We start from the raw sequence: 18,551 nt of genomic DNA on the forward strand, positions 1-18,551 counted from the left end.
CACTCAGCACTCACTTTCAACACACACACACACACACACACACACACACACACACACTGATACACACACACATGCAAGCTGCACACGTGTGCGAGCGATCAGGTTCCAGGTTCTGTGTTGTCTAAATGCTCTCCTCATCGACACTTTCCCCATCTGTCAGCGCTCAATGAGGCTGCATGGGAGGCTCATACCATCCTGAGGAGGGCTGCTCCTCTATTAATTAGGCAAGGGAGGCGAGGGTTGTCATGGCGACCTCCCTTCACCTCCTGTGCACATCCTGACCTATGCCTTAATCAACGGGCGCCTCCCTTTGCTGGCTCTGGTATTCCCCTCCTCACAGCTGAAGGGAGGAGGAGAAGGAGGATGGTGAGAGGGAAAGAGCAGAGAACTTTTTGTACATGCCTGCTTTCGGTCAATCAGCAGGAGTCTGCGGTTCACGTTCCTGATGGTGAAATATGATCTGCTGTACCGCTGTGTTCAACTGTGACATGTAGTGCAGTTACAGCAGCAAAGTTCTGCAGCTCGAAAAAAAGAGAGGCTCAGTGTTTCTCTCCGTGCTTTGATTGTCATCCTAGAAGCCTGCACTGTCATAAAAGCTGCCTGAAAATTTTATTCGATGATTGAGTGAATTAAAACATAATGAGAGGCTTCAGGGATCTCCTGGATCTCCTTTTTGTTCTTCTTAAAAGACTGTTGGGCTGATGCATGAGCTGATACCTGTGAAGATATGTGAAATATGCTTCTGTCTCTCCGTGTCTGTCCATCCCCACCTCACCTCTCAGGTGCTGCCAAGCTCTACGCCTACTGGATCGTGGTGAACTTTCGAGAGGCCTACAACATGTTTGCCACCAACGGGATCCTCTTTAATCACGAGAGCCCGAGGAGAGGTGAGCACTCTGCACAACACACACTCTGCTGTTCAATGTCAGCACAAAGTCCTGCTCTTTGCATATGTATTTTTTTAAGGTTTATTTTTTCGGCTTTTTATACTTTTATTTAGAGACAGCACAGCAGATAGAATCACAAATCAGGGAGAGCGATAGAGAAGAATCAGAAAAATAGAATAAATAGAAAATAGAATAAGTCTTTATTGTCCTCCAGAGGTGGAAATTTGCCCTACATACAGTGTTAAAAAACCTTCAAGCCAACAATAACACAGACAACATAGCAGCTAGGTTTACACATTCAAAACAGTTCATTGTTCAGATCTCATCAGTCATTTTGTAAAATGTAACTTGGAATAAGTGACTTCTTAAAGACATTTTTGGTTGCCAGAGGCACTCTGTAGCGCCTCCCAGAGCTCAGTGGCTCAAACTGGTAGAAGAGATGATGGGAGTTATCTGCCAGGATACTCCTCGCTTTCGTCCTCGTCCTGTCAGTAAATAATTGAGACGGAGGTTTTTGTGGTTTGCCCACTATTTTGCCTGCTGTTGATACAATCCTAGAGAGTTTATTCTTTAATGAGCAACTAGCGGGAAAGAAGCCACAGGTCAGAATTGAACCCAGGCCGCCCGCTTAGAGGACCACCGCTATCTGTACATAGGGCTTGCACACTAACCGCTAGGCTACCGGCACCCCCCTGTGAGCTGCACAGCCAGGAATATCCGGAGCTCACTTTAAAGCTACCACACTCCATTGACATAATATGACTGAACTTGTAGAACACATCAGTAGCTGGCTGCCTTCATTTGACCAATGCAAACATTACTACCGCCATCTTGCTGCTGCAGGATGAAGCCTAAACAAAAACACATTTTGGAACATGTGACCCCTCGGTCGACCTGCAGTAGCACATTTAGTTTTTTATTATGATCATTTAAGACAGCGAAAAATTGAATATAAAACACTTTTATGAAACTTTCAGCCTCTTGTGACGGTGATCATTTTTATCTTGTAACTTCATATCAAAGAAAAACATTCCTAACATGGTTTTGTTTTTACAAGACGACCTGTTAATGAACTATTCTGCTGGTTAGGGGAAGACACCGTCACATCATACGTCTCATTTTTAAATTAAGTTACGATGTGAGAAATGATTTCCAAAGCCACAACAAAGCAGTCAAAACAGTTTATAAAGCGTTTGTGTAAAAGTATTCAATTACACGCTCGATATAAAGTCATAACACTCACCGGTGCAGCCCGGTTTCTCATGACTGTTTGACACACACTCACACACACATTCTTACACATATTGAATGGGTTGTGGTCACATTTTTTAATATGTGCTCTGAGCCCCGAGGGTCGCAGGCGCTGGTTTAACCCGATTTACACGCCACCGCGACCCAAAATGAATACCACATGGACGCAGCCCCAGCTCTGTGCCCAGGTCAGCCGCTCAGGTGTTTATGATTTATCCCCTAATGAAGGCCCCGGCCACGACCCCGGCCAAGTCAGGGGGTCAGCCAGTAAACCCTAATGGGATAGCACAGATAGATAGGTGTGGGAACTGGTTGCGGTTTACAGCCAGTTGGCGTGGTCGACTTGGAGGTCTTGTAACAGAGAATTAGGTGACACAGTCGGTCTGGGAATGATGTTAAAGTGGAGACAGCGAGCTGGGTGACAGACGGTTTACACAAGTATGCATGGTCCCCAGAGTTTTCTAGATTTTCTCCGTCACAACCTTGAATACAAAAAAATGTGTTTGAGATATCCACATGTTGATTCACAAACAAGTGTTGGGAAAAAGAACCCGCCATTTGTTGGATTCAATAATATTAACCAAAGGCCATTGGTTCACCTGATCTCATTCAGAGCTTTACAACGTTTCACTTTTTTAAATTAAAAATGTTTGAAGTAATTTGTCTAATCCACTTCAGGATTTTGCATTTATCCATTATAAAACAAATAAAGAAACGTGTAGTTGAAAGTTGAATTGGGTAAATGATAAAGTTAGGCCTTGTTGTGAGACTGAAACAATTCTTATATTGATTAACAACAGTAAATTATTAAAAACAATCAGAATAAATGGTGACTCTGTGTCACATTCATGAAGCAAAGTTAGCAAACATGTTTGAGTTTCAGCCTCCGTTGTTTAAAGATTTCCTGCCTTTGTTTACATTCAATTTGGCACACTTAAAATAAGACTAATTGATCTTGAAATGATCACCGTGCAGATATTTTGCAGCTGGAGTTCAGATGCTTTCGTCCTCATGTTCACTTGACGACCTTATAAGGGCAAAGCTCGTTACCCGCTGCTCGCTCGATAGCACGTCCTCAGCCTTTCGGTCCTTGGTCAGCTCTTTTTCATCTCCTTTCTTCTATCCTTCCATTCTTACCACACACAGTCTTTTCCTCTTTCTGCCTCTGTCTCTTCTTCTCATGTCCCACTTCGTCTTTCTCCACACTCAGCACTTTTCTCCGGCAGGCCATCGGGTTCTCTCCTGCCGCTTCTATTCTCAGAGTTACGGCTGTTGTTACTCATAAAGCAGGAACGCTGCGAGCGCTGTGATGTGGCCAGATGTCCCACGGCCGCCTTGCACAACCCAGTGTGGTGCTTGTGTTGGCTGGACTGGTCAGTGTTTACCTAGGCCCCTGGGGCCCCGCCGCGACCCTGCCGCTGCTGCGCTGAGGGGGCATTTGGCCGTGCACTCCGTCACCCACCACTTTGAGAGGGGAGGAGTGGGTGCTTTGAGCCGCAAAAACAAACCCAAGGCACCTTTTTTTTTATTGTTTAAGTGTAAGGTTGTGCTGTAAAGTTCATGGTGTGAGAAAATCTGCTGCAACTTCAGTCGTGAATATTTGTGAACTTCACATATCTTCTAATGTTGGTTCAAAGTGTAAGTAGATCCATTTCTTTTATAGCAACTTACAAAATGTTACAATTAACAATTAACTAACCCTAACCCTAAGAGAACCATGTTTAACCAAACTAATTAAAACACAAGAACAATAATAACTCCATTAAGGTCGCATTTTGAAATAGATATAAGAAAACACAGACATTGAAAAACTACAAAAATGGTTCCCTTGGTAAAATTAAATACCTAGGGGTGTGAGGGGGGCTGTGGATCAGTGGTAAATTCAGTCGTGGCTCTCAGGGGGGATCGGTGTCAGTCCCAGACACCCGCTGTATGAATGTGTATAGATGGGATTCGTTATTACTGATGGACACTTTAAATAGCAGCCTCTCCCATCAGTGTGGGAAAGGGAACGAATTGGTGAATGTGACAAACGATGTAAAAAGCGAGTATAAAAAAATAAGCTCAAGTCCATTTCCCCTTTCCTAAAACCTGCCCCAACAAAAGTTCAAACTTTGGCAGCGGTGACGACCGAAACAGAAAGAAATACATCTAAATCTATAATGATACAATCATACGACTGCCAACACCTTGATTTAAACGTTGCTCATCAAAACACCAAAACAGCAACGTCACCCGTAAACAGTGACTTAAGATCATTGGAACAATGGAAGGCAGAGGATTCTCATCGCTCCTCTGTCTTCGGTCACACCCTGAACATCTCTGAACGCCGTCCCTGTGTGTGTTTTGGCAGAGACACAAATAAAGGTAAATCATCACCTGTGTGCTGCCCATCCTGTCCTGTACGTGCCTCTTGTTTTTCTGCACAATTAAAAACTGATGAGGGTGGAAGTCCATGACGTCAGTTTCTGTGGCCACCACCTGAAATCCTGCCCCCCCCAGTCCCACGTCCCACGTCCCACATGCAGGAAAAGCTGTGATGTCACCGTGTTAGGATGCCAGCTTCTATGAGTTTCTGTTTGAGTAACAAATAGATGTTTGGCTTCATGGGGGAGTTTTCCCTTTAAAAAGAAACTCACTGAGACTTCCTCTAATGTTGTCTGCCAAAGAGACCCACGAGCCCACCAATCAAATCCTCTGGAGCCGTGTGGCGTGGCGTTATGTGTCACCTAAGGATGGGTCTTGTGGCTTCTGGGAAAGGAAAGGAAAAGCTAAACGCTGTTTAAACCGACTGCCCCTCTTTGGGGATCCAACAAGGAGCTCTGTCTCTTAAAGCGCCCAGGATGACTTAATCCTAACAGGAATGCACTCCTGGATTCTCTTACAGTTCTCGTAAACACCGTCCGACTCGGCCAATAAACATTCGCTCTCCATTGTTCTGCAGCGAAAAGGTCAGAGTCGGACAAGACCAGCACGGAAAATATCCCGATGGAGATCCAGCGTGAAGCAAAGCAAACAGAAGCCTGCATCTGCCGGCCGGTTCACAGCGCGGCTACCTCCGTACTGGATGGCTTAGCTGTTAGCCATAACAAACAGCCCTCACACTGACTCTGAAGAGGGGGATTAGCATTAGCATGGGTGCTAAATAGACTCCATATTGCTTGGACATATGAGACAGTGCAGAAGTGAAACCTGTGCAAATAACCAGCTCATGTATTTATTTGGTCATCATTTTCAACAAACACACAGCACCTCAAAGTACCCCAAAAAGTCATTTAGAAAATACAAGACAAAACCCAAGTTTCATTTATAGTTATTAGCTGCGTGTTGATCTAAGGCTCTGCAGTAAATCAGAGCTGAAGTATGTTCAGTGTGTGTATTCACCGTAGCCACCACTGACCAGCTCCAGTTGTAGGCTAATCCTCTGGTTTATTTGGGGAAGTCCCATCCATCTCTCCACCCTGAGAGCTCTGTGGTTCACGCTTGGCAGTATAGAATAATATACTGTTATGTTAGGAGAGACCAGCTAGCATTGGGGAAGTTAGAACAGCAGTGCCAAAGTCAATGCTGCCCCCTCAAACACTCACACATTCAGCTGCTGAGCTTCGACATGCCTTGGCTTCATCTTTCTGCTTTCGTTGAGGTTGAGCCCAAAAGGTCAGATTGCATGATAGATTTGTAAGAGGATATGTTTTCCATTTATTGGAGAGGTTATTTTCAAAGAAAATTCTCAGATAGGGATGACTCCGTCAGCAGGGGGGGGGGGTCAAGGGAATTTAGCAGTATTTCGTAAGATGTTTCTACATTGAGTGGGCGCTTTTCTTGTTTTTAGTCCTTTCCTTACGTCGGGTATTATTGATGAGAAAAGGCTGAGCGAGAGCAGTCTAAACATCAGCTGAACTGTGGCCAGGTAAAGAGCAGAGTCTGACGCCTCAAAGCAGAGCCGATGACAGAGTCCACTCTTCCCTTGGTACCTTCCACCATCCTGAACCACAAGGCCTATGAAGGTGATTCCCCCGCCCTTCGCCCTCCCCGCCTCAGCCTACCTTTGCTTCAGACTTGTGTTGTGACGTTGAGGTTTCTGCAAGAACGTCACTCGTTCCTACCACCGCCCGCAAATATGTGTTTGTTATCCCAGATCACCATGGTATCCAAGAATCTCGTTGACAGAGCGCTCACTTTGAGTGGCGGTAATAGAAGGCGCCTTTTCTCAACCTCTGCTGTATCCTCTCAAAGTGCTGATGAGGACAGTCAAACCCCCCAAATTTGATTTAGTCAAACTACTGAATTCTGCTCCAATACAATTCAGTCTGTTTTGATTCTCGGATGTAACCATTGTCTCATTTCAATCTCAGTTCTGCCATGTGGAGGTGGTGCTGTCAACTCCGAGCTCAAGAAAAGCATGCATCATCTACTCCTCTCTCTTTCTCCACACCCTCCCTATCTTTCCCCACACCTTTGCACACCCCGTGTTTTCCATCCAACTCGTTGCATCACACCCAATTTAAAAGTGACTTTCGAGGTCTTTGTCTTCACAACCTTCCAGCCCCATTCCAACCCCACTCGCATCACATTTCTCTCTCCCTGCACCCTCCCTGTTTGTTGAGTCAGCCCCGAACGAGGGCAGCAGTCTGTCAGGTGTGAATAGAAACTGTGTTGGCGGAGATGAGCGCATGACCTCTTTTGGATATAACGCAAATATTCTCCCTTCCATCGGGGCTCCAGACATCAGTCAGAATGTGAATTGTGCAATAACGGCGATGGCAGACACTGACAGGTCTTTGGCCAACCCTCGATGCAGAGAAGAGTCCTCCTGCAGAATCAGTCAGAGCTTCTTCAAGTCAAGTATATTGTTCATAACTCAGCGCAGATAAAGACGATGGGATTGCAATGATTACGCATTCATTTTTGATCTGAACAAGGCCACAGGGTCTACCTTAATCCCGAAATGTGTGGGTGTAGAGATAAAAATTAAGGGTTGCATTTTTCACTACTAATCTACCACAAAGCCGTTCACTCCCCTCTGCCATTGCTCAAAGACAGAGCGGGATTATGGGATTTGCAGTTCTGGTTGTATTCCAAAACAGGTGTGCAAACCTTTGGTCGAGGCAACCGAAGAGTTTCTGTTAAAATCCTGGCACTCAAAATTAAGTCTTCTTTTTTTTCTTTTACCAGTTTGAGAGTTTGGCTCGTTCAGACAAGCTCAAAACAGAAATTACTCAGCCGTCAAATGTCTAGAAAATACATGTAATGAGAGTTTGTGTTCAGCTTGTGCTGTTTTATTTTTGGACTGTGGCTCAGTAAAGCAGCCTGGGTTACCAAGTAATTGTACTTTTTCTACTTAAAAGGAGGAAGAACTTGGTAACATCCTGCTCATGTATTTGGAACAGATTAAACATGGTGATGAAAAACACACTCCAGGTCGAAAGTTGTGGAAGAGGAAACTTGGCCTCGGTAGGAAGTAGATTTTCTAACTTTGCAGATGTAACATTAAAGATCAACTTGATAGATGTTTGACTCGATCCAAGACCTGAATTTACTCTCGCTTTTCAGATTTTCCCTAAACTAATTTGCGATTTCGCTGAGCCACGACCACACATTGTGACTTCAGAAAAAAACTTTACAGAAGAGGCATTTAAATAAATCACACTGCGGTTAAATCTCAGATATTAAACACACATAAATATGCTCACAGGCGGCAACGCAAAGGAGTGTTTGTCAGACATGTGAGGTCGGCTTGTGAAATGGCAGGACCGTCGCCCAGTATGAAAATAAAAGTCATAAGTCACCTTTCTTTAGTAGCATGGTTTTTACTTCAGAACCTGTTGAGTAACCAGGGCGAGTAAAGCCAAAACCCCCTGAAACCCACAGTCCCCTCCTTGACTCCCCCCTCACTCAGAGCCCCCAGCTGACAGGTCCCATCCCCATCCTGTCTGGGCCCACATGGCCTGGCTCTGGGTGGGAGATATCTCCACACATTTCTCCTCCTCCTCCTCCTCCTCCTCCTCCTCCTCCTCCGTTTTTCTTCCCATACTTGAGCACAGCTGTGCCAACGAAGCCCGAGTGTTACGTCTTTCCTGTTGCTTCTCTGGCCAGAAAATGAAAAAAAGGAATGACGGAAAAAAAAAGGAAAAGAAATGGTTGAGTGAGAATGAAGAGAGAGAGAAAGAGATTGAGTGTCCATTTCTGGCCCGGCTTTTGCTGTCTGCTCAGTTTTCACGGCCCATGGTTTTATTAGACTTACTGCCGGGCAGCGGGTGAGGTTAAACGGCCACCGCTGCCCTGTTTGGGCTCTAAAACTCCTGTTAGTCGTCCCCCCCCCCCCACCGGCTCCCCTCGCTTGCCTCCAACCCCTCCTTCTGGCTGTCCTGCGGTGCCGCTGCCAGTAAAGGAAACACATTAACACCCGGGCCAGTAACAGAGCAGGCTTTGTGCACAGGCAGGCAGGCCGCTCCATCAGGCCCACGCTCTGGTCCTCACCGCACCAATTAGAGTGGGCAGGGAGCATTGCAACTCCAAATAGAGGTGTGAGCTTTACAAGGAGGCTACAGGTGTGCTCTGGGGAACATAATGGACTTTATTACTGATTGGGTGTACTGTTCTACACTGTATCCCTCTGCCACCTTTTTTATGAGCCAACACGCGCTCTGCAGAGCTTTGTCAACCTGTATTTAACCTGCAAACTTTCTCTTGGATATGAGATCATGTCAAACCCCTGCCTTTACCGTATAACCAATCTGGGCTTTTCTTACATTGAAACCCTCACAGGGTCCAAAAATACTACATAGAGAGCTGCATTTAATTAACTTTTACTTTGAGTGTAATCTGTCATTTCTAATTTGAATGAAAGAGGGGGCAGATGGCCTAGCTGTATGCTGAGGCTGTAGTCCTCAAGGTGGGCGGCCCGGGTTCAGGTCTGACCCCTCTCCTCTTTCCCACATGTAGTTCCCCTCTCTCTCTCTCTCTCTCTCTCTCTCTCTCTCTCTCTCTCTCTCTCTCTCTCTCTCTCTCTCTCTCTCTCTCTCTCCCTGATTGTCTGCTTTGTCCACTGTCCTATCAAATCAAGTCATTAAAGACAAAAAACACAATTTGAAATAAAAAAAAAAAAGGACTTACTTTGTCATGATCAAATATTTGATAAAACCACATTGGGAAATCAATTAAATAGCGATAGCAACAGCCTGTGGTGCACACAACGCAGCCTCACAGATGCTTTCAGGACACTCTGAACAGCCATCACTAATGATGTAATGTTCCAAGCCCCAAACTCTGTAATTTCAAACTTTTAAGAGAGCTAAAACCTCAATTAATTATGTAAGATAACTCCAATAATTACATTTTGCTTGTTCACACAGCTTTGATTAAAACAAGCAAAAGAAATATAAGCAGTAGAGGCTTTAATATTCTGACCATGAGCCCTTAGCTTGGATCACTGTTCCCAAAAAGCTTTCTGGACATTGTGTTTTTCACCAAAGTAAAACAAAAAAAAATGCAACAATTTCAGTGAAAGCCCTTTTCTCCTGCAGCTCTCCCATTCCCTACATACATTCAGACACTTGCTAAAAAAATGTGCATACGGATCACTACAGATACTGAGTAAATCTTGAACTGAACCAATAAGAATGGCACATTTATGTGTAATAGGAAAATAAGATAAGCTGTTAAGATGCCTTATAGAAAAAGATCGACCTTTCAATCCAGCTGGAGGCTCTTTCTCTCCATCTTTAAGAACACTTCTATTGTTTTGTCAATGCCGTTCTCTCTCTTTCTGCAGGATTTTTCCACTATGTTTTTCCTGCATTTGCAAAACCAAGCTTGAAGGCTCACACACTTTTAAACACGACATGTGATTCTGCTAGATTTTCTAAAGCCAGAAACTCCAATACCAAGTCTATTATTATACTTTTATTCTGTTACGATATGTTGAAAGTCATCAAATCGTACCAAATGATGCCAAAGAAAGTCGAAACCAAGCATGAAACACTCACAGCCAAGAAAATGGGCGCCAAACGATGGGGTTGTTTTTCTCTTTAAAAGCTCTCTGAAAACATTGTGAAGAGTTTCTGCCTGAGTAGTTTCCCTCTTTGCTTGTTACCCGGCAGTCATGTGTAAAATCTGTGGAGTTTCCCTTATTTTAAAAAAAGTTGTCGATTAGGTTTCTGTCCATTGACTTATTGCTAAATGGCTCGAGCATTTGATATTTGACATGAGCGAGTCGAGTGTTCATGTGCTGCTGTAGGGTCGAGTATCGCTCATCCAGGTGATATGGATGAGAGCAAAGCTGTCACTCATGGACGTGTCAGACGCAGATGAGTAATTGATGGTTAACATTTCGCTACAGTCAGCAGAGAGAGGCGGTACCTGCCAGAACAGATGACCTGCCAGTTTGGAGAACAAAACCCCGGGGGCAAAATGAGACTATCATGCAAAGTCAGGACAGATCTGACATCGGAGGGGGTTTCCATCGACCGTTTATCCACGCTCTGTAGACACGTGCTATTTCCTAATAAACGTGTGAATAATAGCTGGATTCAGAGGATCGGACCTTGTGGATTTTTAGCTTAAAGTGTTGCCTTCAGCGGGATCCCTTGACAGCCTGCAGAAAACTCCAGCTCAACATGGCAACAAAGCAGCGTTGACGCAGCGTTGGTTATGTGACCTGCTACCAACACACAACACGCTGTATTTTCTCAAATAAGCGTGTCTAACCTCCCCCTGGTCTGTTTTCGCTCAGCCTGCCCAGGGGCTGTCGCTCGTCTATGAAATAATTACTACAAATTTTGGGTGCTTTCACATGATTGGGTTCATGGGATTTTCCTGTGTCTAAATGACGGCTCTGCTCCATGTCAGGGGGCCGCGGCGATACAGTGTCGAGACAGACAGAGCCGAGCTGAAAGGCAACATTCATTTTCAGTTTAAAAAAAAAAAAGAGTTCTGAAAGAGGTTCATGTGAGGCTGTGGGAGATTTGTGTTGAGATGCTGCGTGGGCTAAAAATAGCCAACTCTTTGATGAAAACTTCAAGCTCTCCTTCCAAACTGTATTTTTGATTATAGAAAAAGGCAGAAGCGCCTGAACAGATTTAAAACCTCTCGAGTTATGTCAGCTAAGATGATGGCATCATTAGCCCTGACACCCTGATATTTAGCGTTCATTTCCATCACTTTAAAGCCGTGTGGGTTGGATGTCGAGGATCTGCGCGGTATCTTTCCAATCGCGGCAGGAACAAAGAACATGACACCAGCAGTCAGTGTCCCGCCAAAAACACCCCAAAACTCCTCTTAGCGTTCTCAGAAACCGTCATTAGGAGCTCATTTGTTCTCCCGTGGGTTTATAATCGCCACGTGTGACGACCACAGTGGTCTGGCGGATGATTCGGCTGTCGATGTGGTGATTCTGGACTGGACGCCGTAGAGCCGGGGTGGTCCCGTTCGGGCCGTCCTGTGTCCGCGGTGGAACCTCCCTGTTGCTTTTTTTTTTTGGTGTTGACAGGCCGATGCGCTCAGGTTTACCTTGGCGTCCAGTCCAGGTTTGACACTGAAACTGTGAATTAGAGGAGAAAATGAGGGAGAAGAATTCTGAAGGGCTCTCGTTGGTGTAATAAGAGGTGGTAATGAAGCGGTTTGACTCGGGGTGGCTTTTCGTTTGGGCTTACAGGTTTGGAGAGCTGAGCGGTGTCATGTGGAAGTTTAAGCTGTTTCCATAAAAAAAATAAAAAAAATAAAAAAACTACCCGGGAAGTATCAAGAGCTTCTTTGCAAAGGAAGCAGAAAGCTCCTTGTTGTTGTCTAATTCGGTCTTATATCAGTATCTCGTCAGATTTTGACGCAATTTAAGTATCGGATATTGGACTGACGGCGCCAAACGTCACTGATCAAGAAAGATCTTTAGGCACTTAAATATTCTCATACTCTCCCTCTCTCACTTTAAAGACCCTCAGACTGAACTGTTAGTGTCCACAAATCGTCTCATCAAGGAGTTCAGACAAGAAGAACAGCTCCTTCTACATGATTGAAAATTACAATTCTTGCACTTCATTTTAAAATATATAAAATATCTTCTTATGATTTAATGGTTAAATGCTTCATAAAATCAGTCCAGGGCCGACTGAAATTAAAAAATTAAACACCAGATTTTGTTTTTCTTCAGGTTAACTTTGAAGGTGTTTTGATGCAAGGTGTTTTGAATAAAATAAGTTGAGCCTTAAATATGTGAAGAAATCCAAGATACCTCTCTAATATCAGCTGCAGTTATAAGTCAGTTTCTGTCCAAACTTCATGGTAATTTAATAAATATTGAGTCAGAAGAAAATACGTTTGTGGAAATTCTCCTCATTGTTTTTCAGATTTACAAAAACAACCACTTTAAATGCTTTTGGTTCACAACTATTTTCAGAAACCCGAGGCCCAACCCCAAAGTCCCTGTAGTTTTAGAGAGTATCATCTCCAGAGCAGGGGGTTATTAAAGGATAAATTAAAACAAGGCTCTTATTTAAAATCCTGAAGAGTACCTCTGAAAGCCCAGTGTACCGGGGCAAAGTGTCTGCAGCTTTAGTTTGAATCATTCAACTCAAACGATACGTTCTTGATCTCACTTGCCTGCACTTGGTTTGTACACGCTGGAAAAGTCTGAACCTCTGTAACGTTTATATCCTGTGTGGACCGTAATTGAATTCAGTGAATGCCATGCCAGCGCTGAATTTTTAACGTTTGTGTTTTAGGTTCGAACTTTGTGACGCGTAAGATCAGCCGGTCTGTGGCAAAGATTCACCTCGGCCAACTGGAGAGCTTTAGCCTGGGCAACCTGGACTCCAAGAGGGACTGGGGCCACGCCAAGGACTATGTGGAGGTAAAACACACACGGCCGTAACCACACACACACACACACACACACACACACACAGACACACACACACACACACACACTGTGTGCGCTCTGCTGTGGAGTTGAACAGGGTTCAGATGTGCACACAGCTTTAACGGGGCATGTTTTCCCAGATCATTTGAGGCCGCAATATGCGATCTGCATGAAGCCTCCTATGATTCTCTGCCAAAAGAGAAACGGAGATAGAGAAGGAGAGGGGGGAGGGCAGGAGGGGGGGGGGGGAGGGCAGGAGGAGAGGGAGAGGGCCGCATGCTGTGAGGCCACAGACTGCACTCTGGTTTCCCACAATTCACCCATGTCCCAGATCCCTTCAGGCCCCCATTGCCATTCCCCCGAACGCCCGCAGAAGAAAGACAGAGATATTGAGGAAACGCTGGGTCCCGGGGACGATGACAGAAATATGGTGTTTGTGTTAACGTGATGGTGCCAGCAGCAAGCAGAGAAAGGAGCGGAGGAGATGAAACGAACAGTGGGGTCGCAGCGCCCGGGAGCAGACAGAGCTCAGTGTTTCTGAACACTGCGTTCGTGTGTGTGTGTGTGTGTGTGTGTGTGTGTGTGTGAGTGAGGAAGCGCACATGCCTAGGTTAAGGTTGGAACGTGTGTGTGTGCGTGTGTGTGGGGCTGTTGAGATGAAAGACTCGACGGGTTTCCATGTCTGACAGCAGACCCCTCGCTGCGTACCGTGTTGTTATTAGGAGGTGATGGTGGCGGAGGTGGGGGTGGGGGCGCTCTTTGAGATGGGAGTGGGGGTGACGAGGTTACGAAGGGGGAACCTGAGTTTGACTGCAGATCTCAGCGTAGGGTCAGTGCGTCAGAGCAGGGCGGTGGTGAAACAGCCGATCACGCTGTTACTGTAAGGCGGGGCTGGTGGCGCCAACGTGGATGGCGTCCGGGAAGCATCAGTCACTGCCTGATATGGGAAAAAGTTCTGATCAGTCATAACCACACTGAATAATGTTTGTCTTTTGCAGCAGGCGGTCGGACTTGATTTGGGATTCATAAAATGGAAAAGTACAGTTTTTTGAAAAAGCATCTGACGATGGGATGAGTTTTTGGATTTTTTTTAAAAAAAAGTGATGATTAATATAACCTTGATATTGTGAGTTGACGAGTAGACGTGGTACTAAATGAGAAGCTTATTTTAACATTGGAAGAATACAAACAGTCAATGGAAAAACCCCAAAATGTCCGACTCTTAATTCCCTCAGAGGAGAAGCCCATGTGAGTCTCACGGTCCAAAAACATCAAGATGAAGATTAAAAAGCTGCTGGAAGATAAAAGAAACAAAAGTTTGGTCAAAAAAAACTTTTTTGTTAAAAGTCCATCAAACCATAAAGTTCATACTTTGCTTCAGACCCATCGGTGCTTTCATACGCTGGCTGGGAAGTGCTAAACAAAATTACAAAATGTGAAACACTTTTACAATCGCAGAGACAAACGTACAAGTGGCAAAACACTTCTACCAGTCCACTAACAAATTTACAAACGACAGAATCTTTTCGGCCAGGGAATGTGCCAAATGCAGGAAGTGACCGAGTTGAGGGGTCATTTTGTTTGTTTTGGCAGAAAGACTTGGCAAACACTGATGAGGAGTGATACAGAGTTTGTGCTGACAGAAAGATGTTTTGCTCATTTTATGCAACTCATTTGAGACTGATTACTCAGTTTTGCTTTTTGTGTGGACGGTCCCTCGAACACCAATGAGACGGAAAGACCATTATGCACTTCGGGGTCACTCCCTGCATTTGGCACATTCCCTTTCCGTCAAGATTCTGTCGTTTGCAAATTTGTTTGGTGGACTGGTAAAAGTGTTCTGCCACTTGTAAACGTGTTTTGTCCTTCGAAAAAGTGTTTTGGGTTTTGTCATTTTGTTTCATAAAATGTAAAAATGTTTTTGCAAAAGTGTTTCACACTCTGTAATCTTGTTTTGCACTTCCCAGCCACCGTAATACGATTACTAAAAAAGCACAAGAAATACAAATACAGGACATGAACATTGATTTAGTGAGGTGACTTAAATGCTGCTTTTTGAAGTCACATGAGGTTTTTAAATGTAGAACCTCAAAGAAATGTGAGTCAGAAAAAAAAATCAGATTCTTGTATGGGTGAAAGTCTGGTCGTTGGGATTTTTGTTTATTTGTCTGACTGACCACTGTCTCTTATTTAGAGTACGGATAAAGCTATTTTTTCTGGATTTGTGTGTGACTGTGTGTGTGTGTGTGTGTGTGTGTGTGTGTGTGTGTGTGTGTGATCTCTGTGCCTGTCCGAGGCTCCCTGGCTTGAGACGCTCCAGGTTTCCTGTGGGAATGGCCGACATTCCAGGTCTGGTGAATCAGGCACCTCCTCGCTGTGCGTCTCCAGTTTCGGAAAGGCAGATTTTCGGGGAAGCCAAACAGAAGCCCGAGGTGCTGAGGGGAACTGATGTGATGGAGGAGGAGGAGGAGGAGGAGGAGGGAGAAGATGAAGGCAGGAGGGAAACAGACGCGTGTTTGTTGAACGTTTGTACATTATGCATAAATGAACCATCTCTTGCTGAAAGTTCGTCTCGCCCTGCACACCATCAAAGACTGCGACTGTCACCACGACCCCCCTTCCCCTCTCTCTGTCTTACCCGCCCAGCTTCAGCGCTGCGTTACCATGGCGAAGCCAAACAACTAGCAACCTGTAAACAGAACCATGTGTGTCTGCTTTAGGCTGACAACTGCTTTTCCTCCCTCTCTGTCTCGCGCTCCTCACCCCACCCAGGACAGGGAAATTGCTTGTAATTGGCTGTGGATGGATTGCGGGTGGCAGGAGGGGCGTGCTGTGTGTCTGCTCTAACGACGTCTGAAGGCGTGCGGCTGGCTGGGCATCGTCTCAGACGGGTATCGGGTGTCTCTTATAGGCAGGCAGGCAGGCAGGCAGGCAGACGTGGAGCTGCCTTGTTACTCTCACTGGAGTCCTTTATGGTCATTATGGTGTTATGGAATTGCTGAACAATTTAGTATACAATCAGATAAAACAATTTGAATCCTCCTGATCTCATTTTCCTGTAAGAGGGTTGAAGCTTGAGACCTGTTCAGCTCGTGACAGGGCTGCGGTTTCCTGGGAAACGTCGATAAAGAACACATTTTTTGAATATGAGCACGCCAAGGGGAGGCATAAAACCCAGTCTTTGAGAGAAGATAAAGATGTAGGTGTCAGCCATCTTTACCAAGCACTGCCCTCCTCCCTAATACTTCCTCTGAGCTGGCTCATGGTGGGTACAGCTGTTTGAAGCCCCCCCCCCCCCCAACACACACCCTCCCCTCCAGGCTGCAGAGAGCCATTTCCTGTGCAGAGAAGAGGGCCCGGCTGGGAGGGAGCAGGAGCAGAAGGTGATTTTGGCCTTTTTCTCTGCCCTCAGCCTCCATCCTGCCTCACTTTCTCTGTGTCTTTTTGTGTTTCCTCCCCACCTTCTCTTTCATGTCCCTCCTGCCTCTTAACGTTTTTTGCTCTTTTGTTGCGTCACTGGACCAGTGCTCCACCAAACTGACGCTCCCTCTTGTCCTGCTCTCTTTTGGTGAGCCGTTACCACCCTGTTCCCAGTTATTATTTCCCTCTGACAGTTAATAAGCGGCTCTTACTTTTCTCCTGAACTGTGCTGGCGTTGCTGTTCTCGCAGAAACTGTTACCAGATGAGATGCCGCTGACCCGCTGTCACACAGTTAACTCCCTCTCCTCCCTGCTCTTGCCTTGTTCGCATATTTATTTTAAAATATAACGACCTGTGAAACTTCGGTCTTTGAAAGGGTTTTCCTGCCGCCTTCAGGTGTGTGTGTGTGGTTGCCCCTGTGTAGCAGTAGCTGTCTGATTCCTGGCATTGTGTTGAAGCGGTGAGGTGACAGGACAGCCCTGATGGTGTCATTTTTCACCTCCTTTATTTTTCTTCTTATCCATTTTTTTCCCCCCTTACCGCTGCAGCTGCCTCTCTGCGCAGTAATGGTTACAGATGAGGCTAATTAGCCAATCACAGCGCAGATCAGGGCCAATCACAGATGATTGATGAGAGCACCGGGCCATTCATCACGTGTTTTTGGCCTGGGAGGTGACAGCGAGGGCAGGCTCAGGGAGCGGGGGTACAGTAAGCCAGACGAGTTATGTCTGTATTTTGAACTTTCTGCTGAGGAGCCGTTCCAAACCGACCCGGCACAGAAAAGTCTCATGCTCTCTCCAAAGGCTCAAGATCAGACTTTGGCTGCAAAATACTTCACCACTTCTTTATTATTGCATTTCAAAAAAAGTCTGAATTTATCCCAATAAGTGAGGAAAATAATTGAATGTAAACAAGCGTTACCTTCTCACGCAGCATGTGGACAGTTGACCTTTCAGTCGGAGCACTGGGTATAAAGTTGACACTGAAACTAGCTATAAGACAACCTTTGATCAATCAGGGTGTGTGGTAAAAAAAAAAAAAAGAAAACTTTTTTGGTAGAGCCTGATTGATTAATCAGCCAGCCCATAATATCGGCCAATATTAGTATATCAAGTCACTGTCAGTATTGGCTAATTTGATCGCAGATATGCGCCGATATCATACCAGTCAAATAGCATTTAAGTTGAGTTGTTTGATAACTGAATATTAGGGAAAAACACAATAAATGTGTATGTCTATATCTCTAAAGATCAAACATAGAACTAAGGTATCAGATTTTTTCCTCTGTCTGATATCAAAATCGGCCCCCAAAAGTCCCATATCGGTCTGGCCCTACTTTTTGGATTTATTTTGGATTCAACAGGGACATGTAGCAAACAGCAGCTGTGTGAAACACGAAGAACAGCAGACAAAGATATAGAAACTGTGAGTCCTGGCTTTCATGCACTCCTTAACATTGCTCTTTGTATTGTTGTTGTAATATGTAACCGTGCCTCACATAATTTTCTCATATCATGCGAGCCTTGCTCAGACATCAGGTTTGTGTTTGAGTTTGAAATCATGAATAATTTGTACATGGCTTTCTGTTTGGTTTCACTTCCAACCAGGGCGGCAACTAACTGTGATATCTGTTATCAATTTAGCTGATGAATTTGATTGGTTTCTTTATGAACTCATTACTCTTAAGTTTCATTAAATGCCAGAAATCTGCCCGATACAGGAAACGTTTTCAACATCCAGTGTGACAAATCTTGTGAAGTCTTGTGATTTTTGAGACTAAACTTCTTTGTAGTGTCATAGAGGGCGCTGTCCCCTTGCTGTACTGTGTTTTTTACTTTTTTATTTTTTTAACCAATAGCTTTGTGTGTGTGTTATGTGCATGCCAGGATCTTTACAGGAGTGATTCAGGGAGCTGATAAATACCTCGGTCTGCTCTGTAAGGTTTTTATAAACACAGCTGGAGATGTAAAGAGCTAAAATTGGAGCTCATAACAGAGAGGAGAAAGCGTTAGGTTTCATCACCAGGACCTCCCTATTACAATTCCTGCCGGCCCAACGACACCCACCCGGACATGGCCATATAATGTCAGCTCTTGAGATCAGTGTGTGTGTGTGTGTGCTCTGCAGGGTGATACAC

The 18,551-nt window shown here is 45.0% G+C and overlaps 1 protein-coding gene across 1 annotated transcript in view; it reads left to right on the top strand.

Moving 5' to 3' along the window:
• Positions 1 to 18,551, top strand: part of gmds (GDP-mannose 4,6-dehydratase) — a 169,025-nt gene that overhangs the window by 51,558 nt on the left and 98,916 nt on the right. The window contains exons 6-7 of the mRNA XM_020656283.3: positions 783 to 887; positions 12,857 to 12,984. Coding sequence (XP_020511939.1) covers positions 783 to 887; positions 12,857 to 12,984 — 233 coding nt within the window. The remainder of the gene's footprint in view (positions 1 to 782; positions 888 to 12,856; positions 12,985 to 18,551) is intronic.

This window comes from Labrus bergylta, chromosome 6 (genome assembly GCF_963930695.1).
Source record: "Labrus bergylta chromosome 6, fLabBer1.1, whole genome shotgun sequence".
Lineage (NCBI taxonomy): Eukaryota > Metazoa > Chordata > Actinopteri > Labriformes > Labridae > Labrus > Labrus bergylta.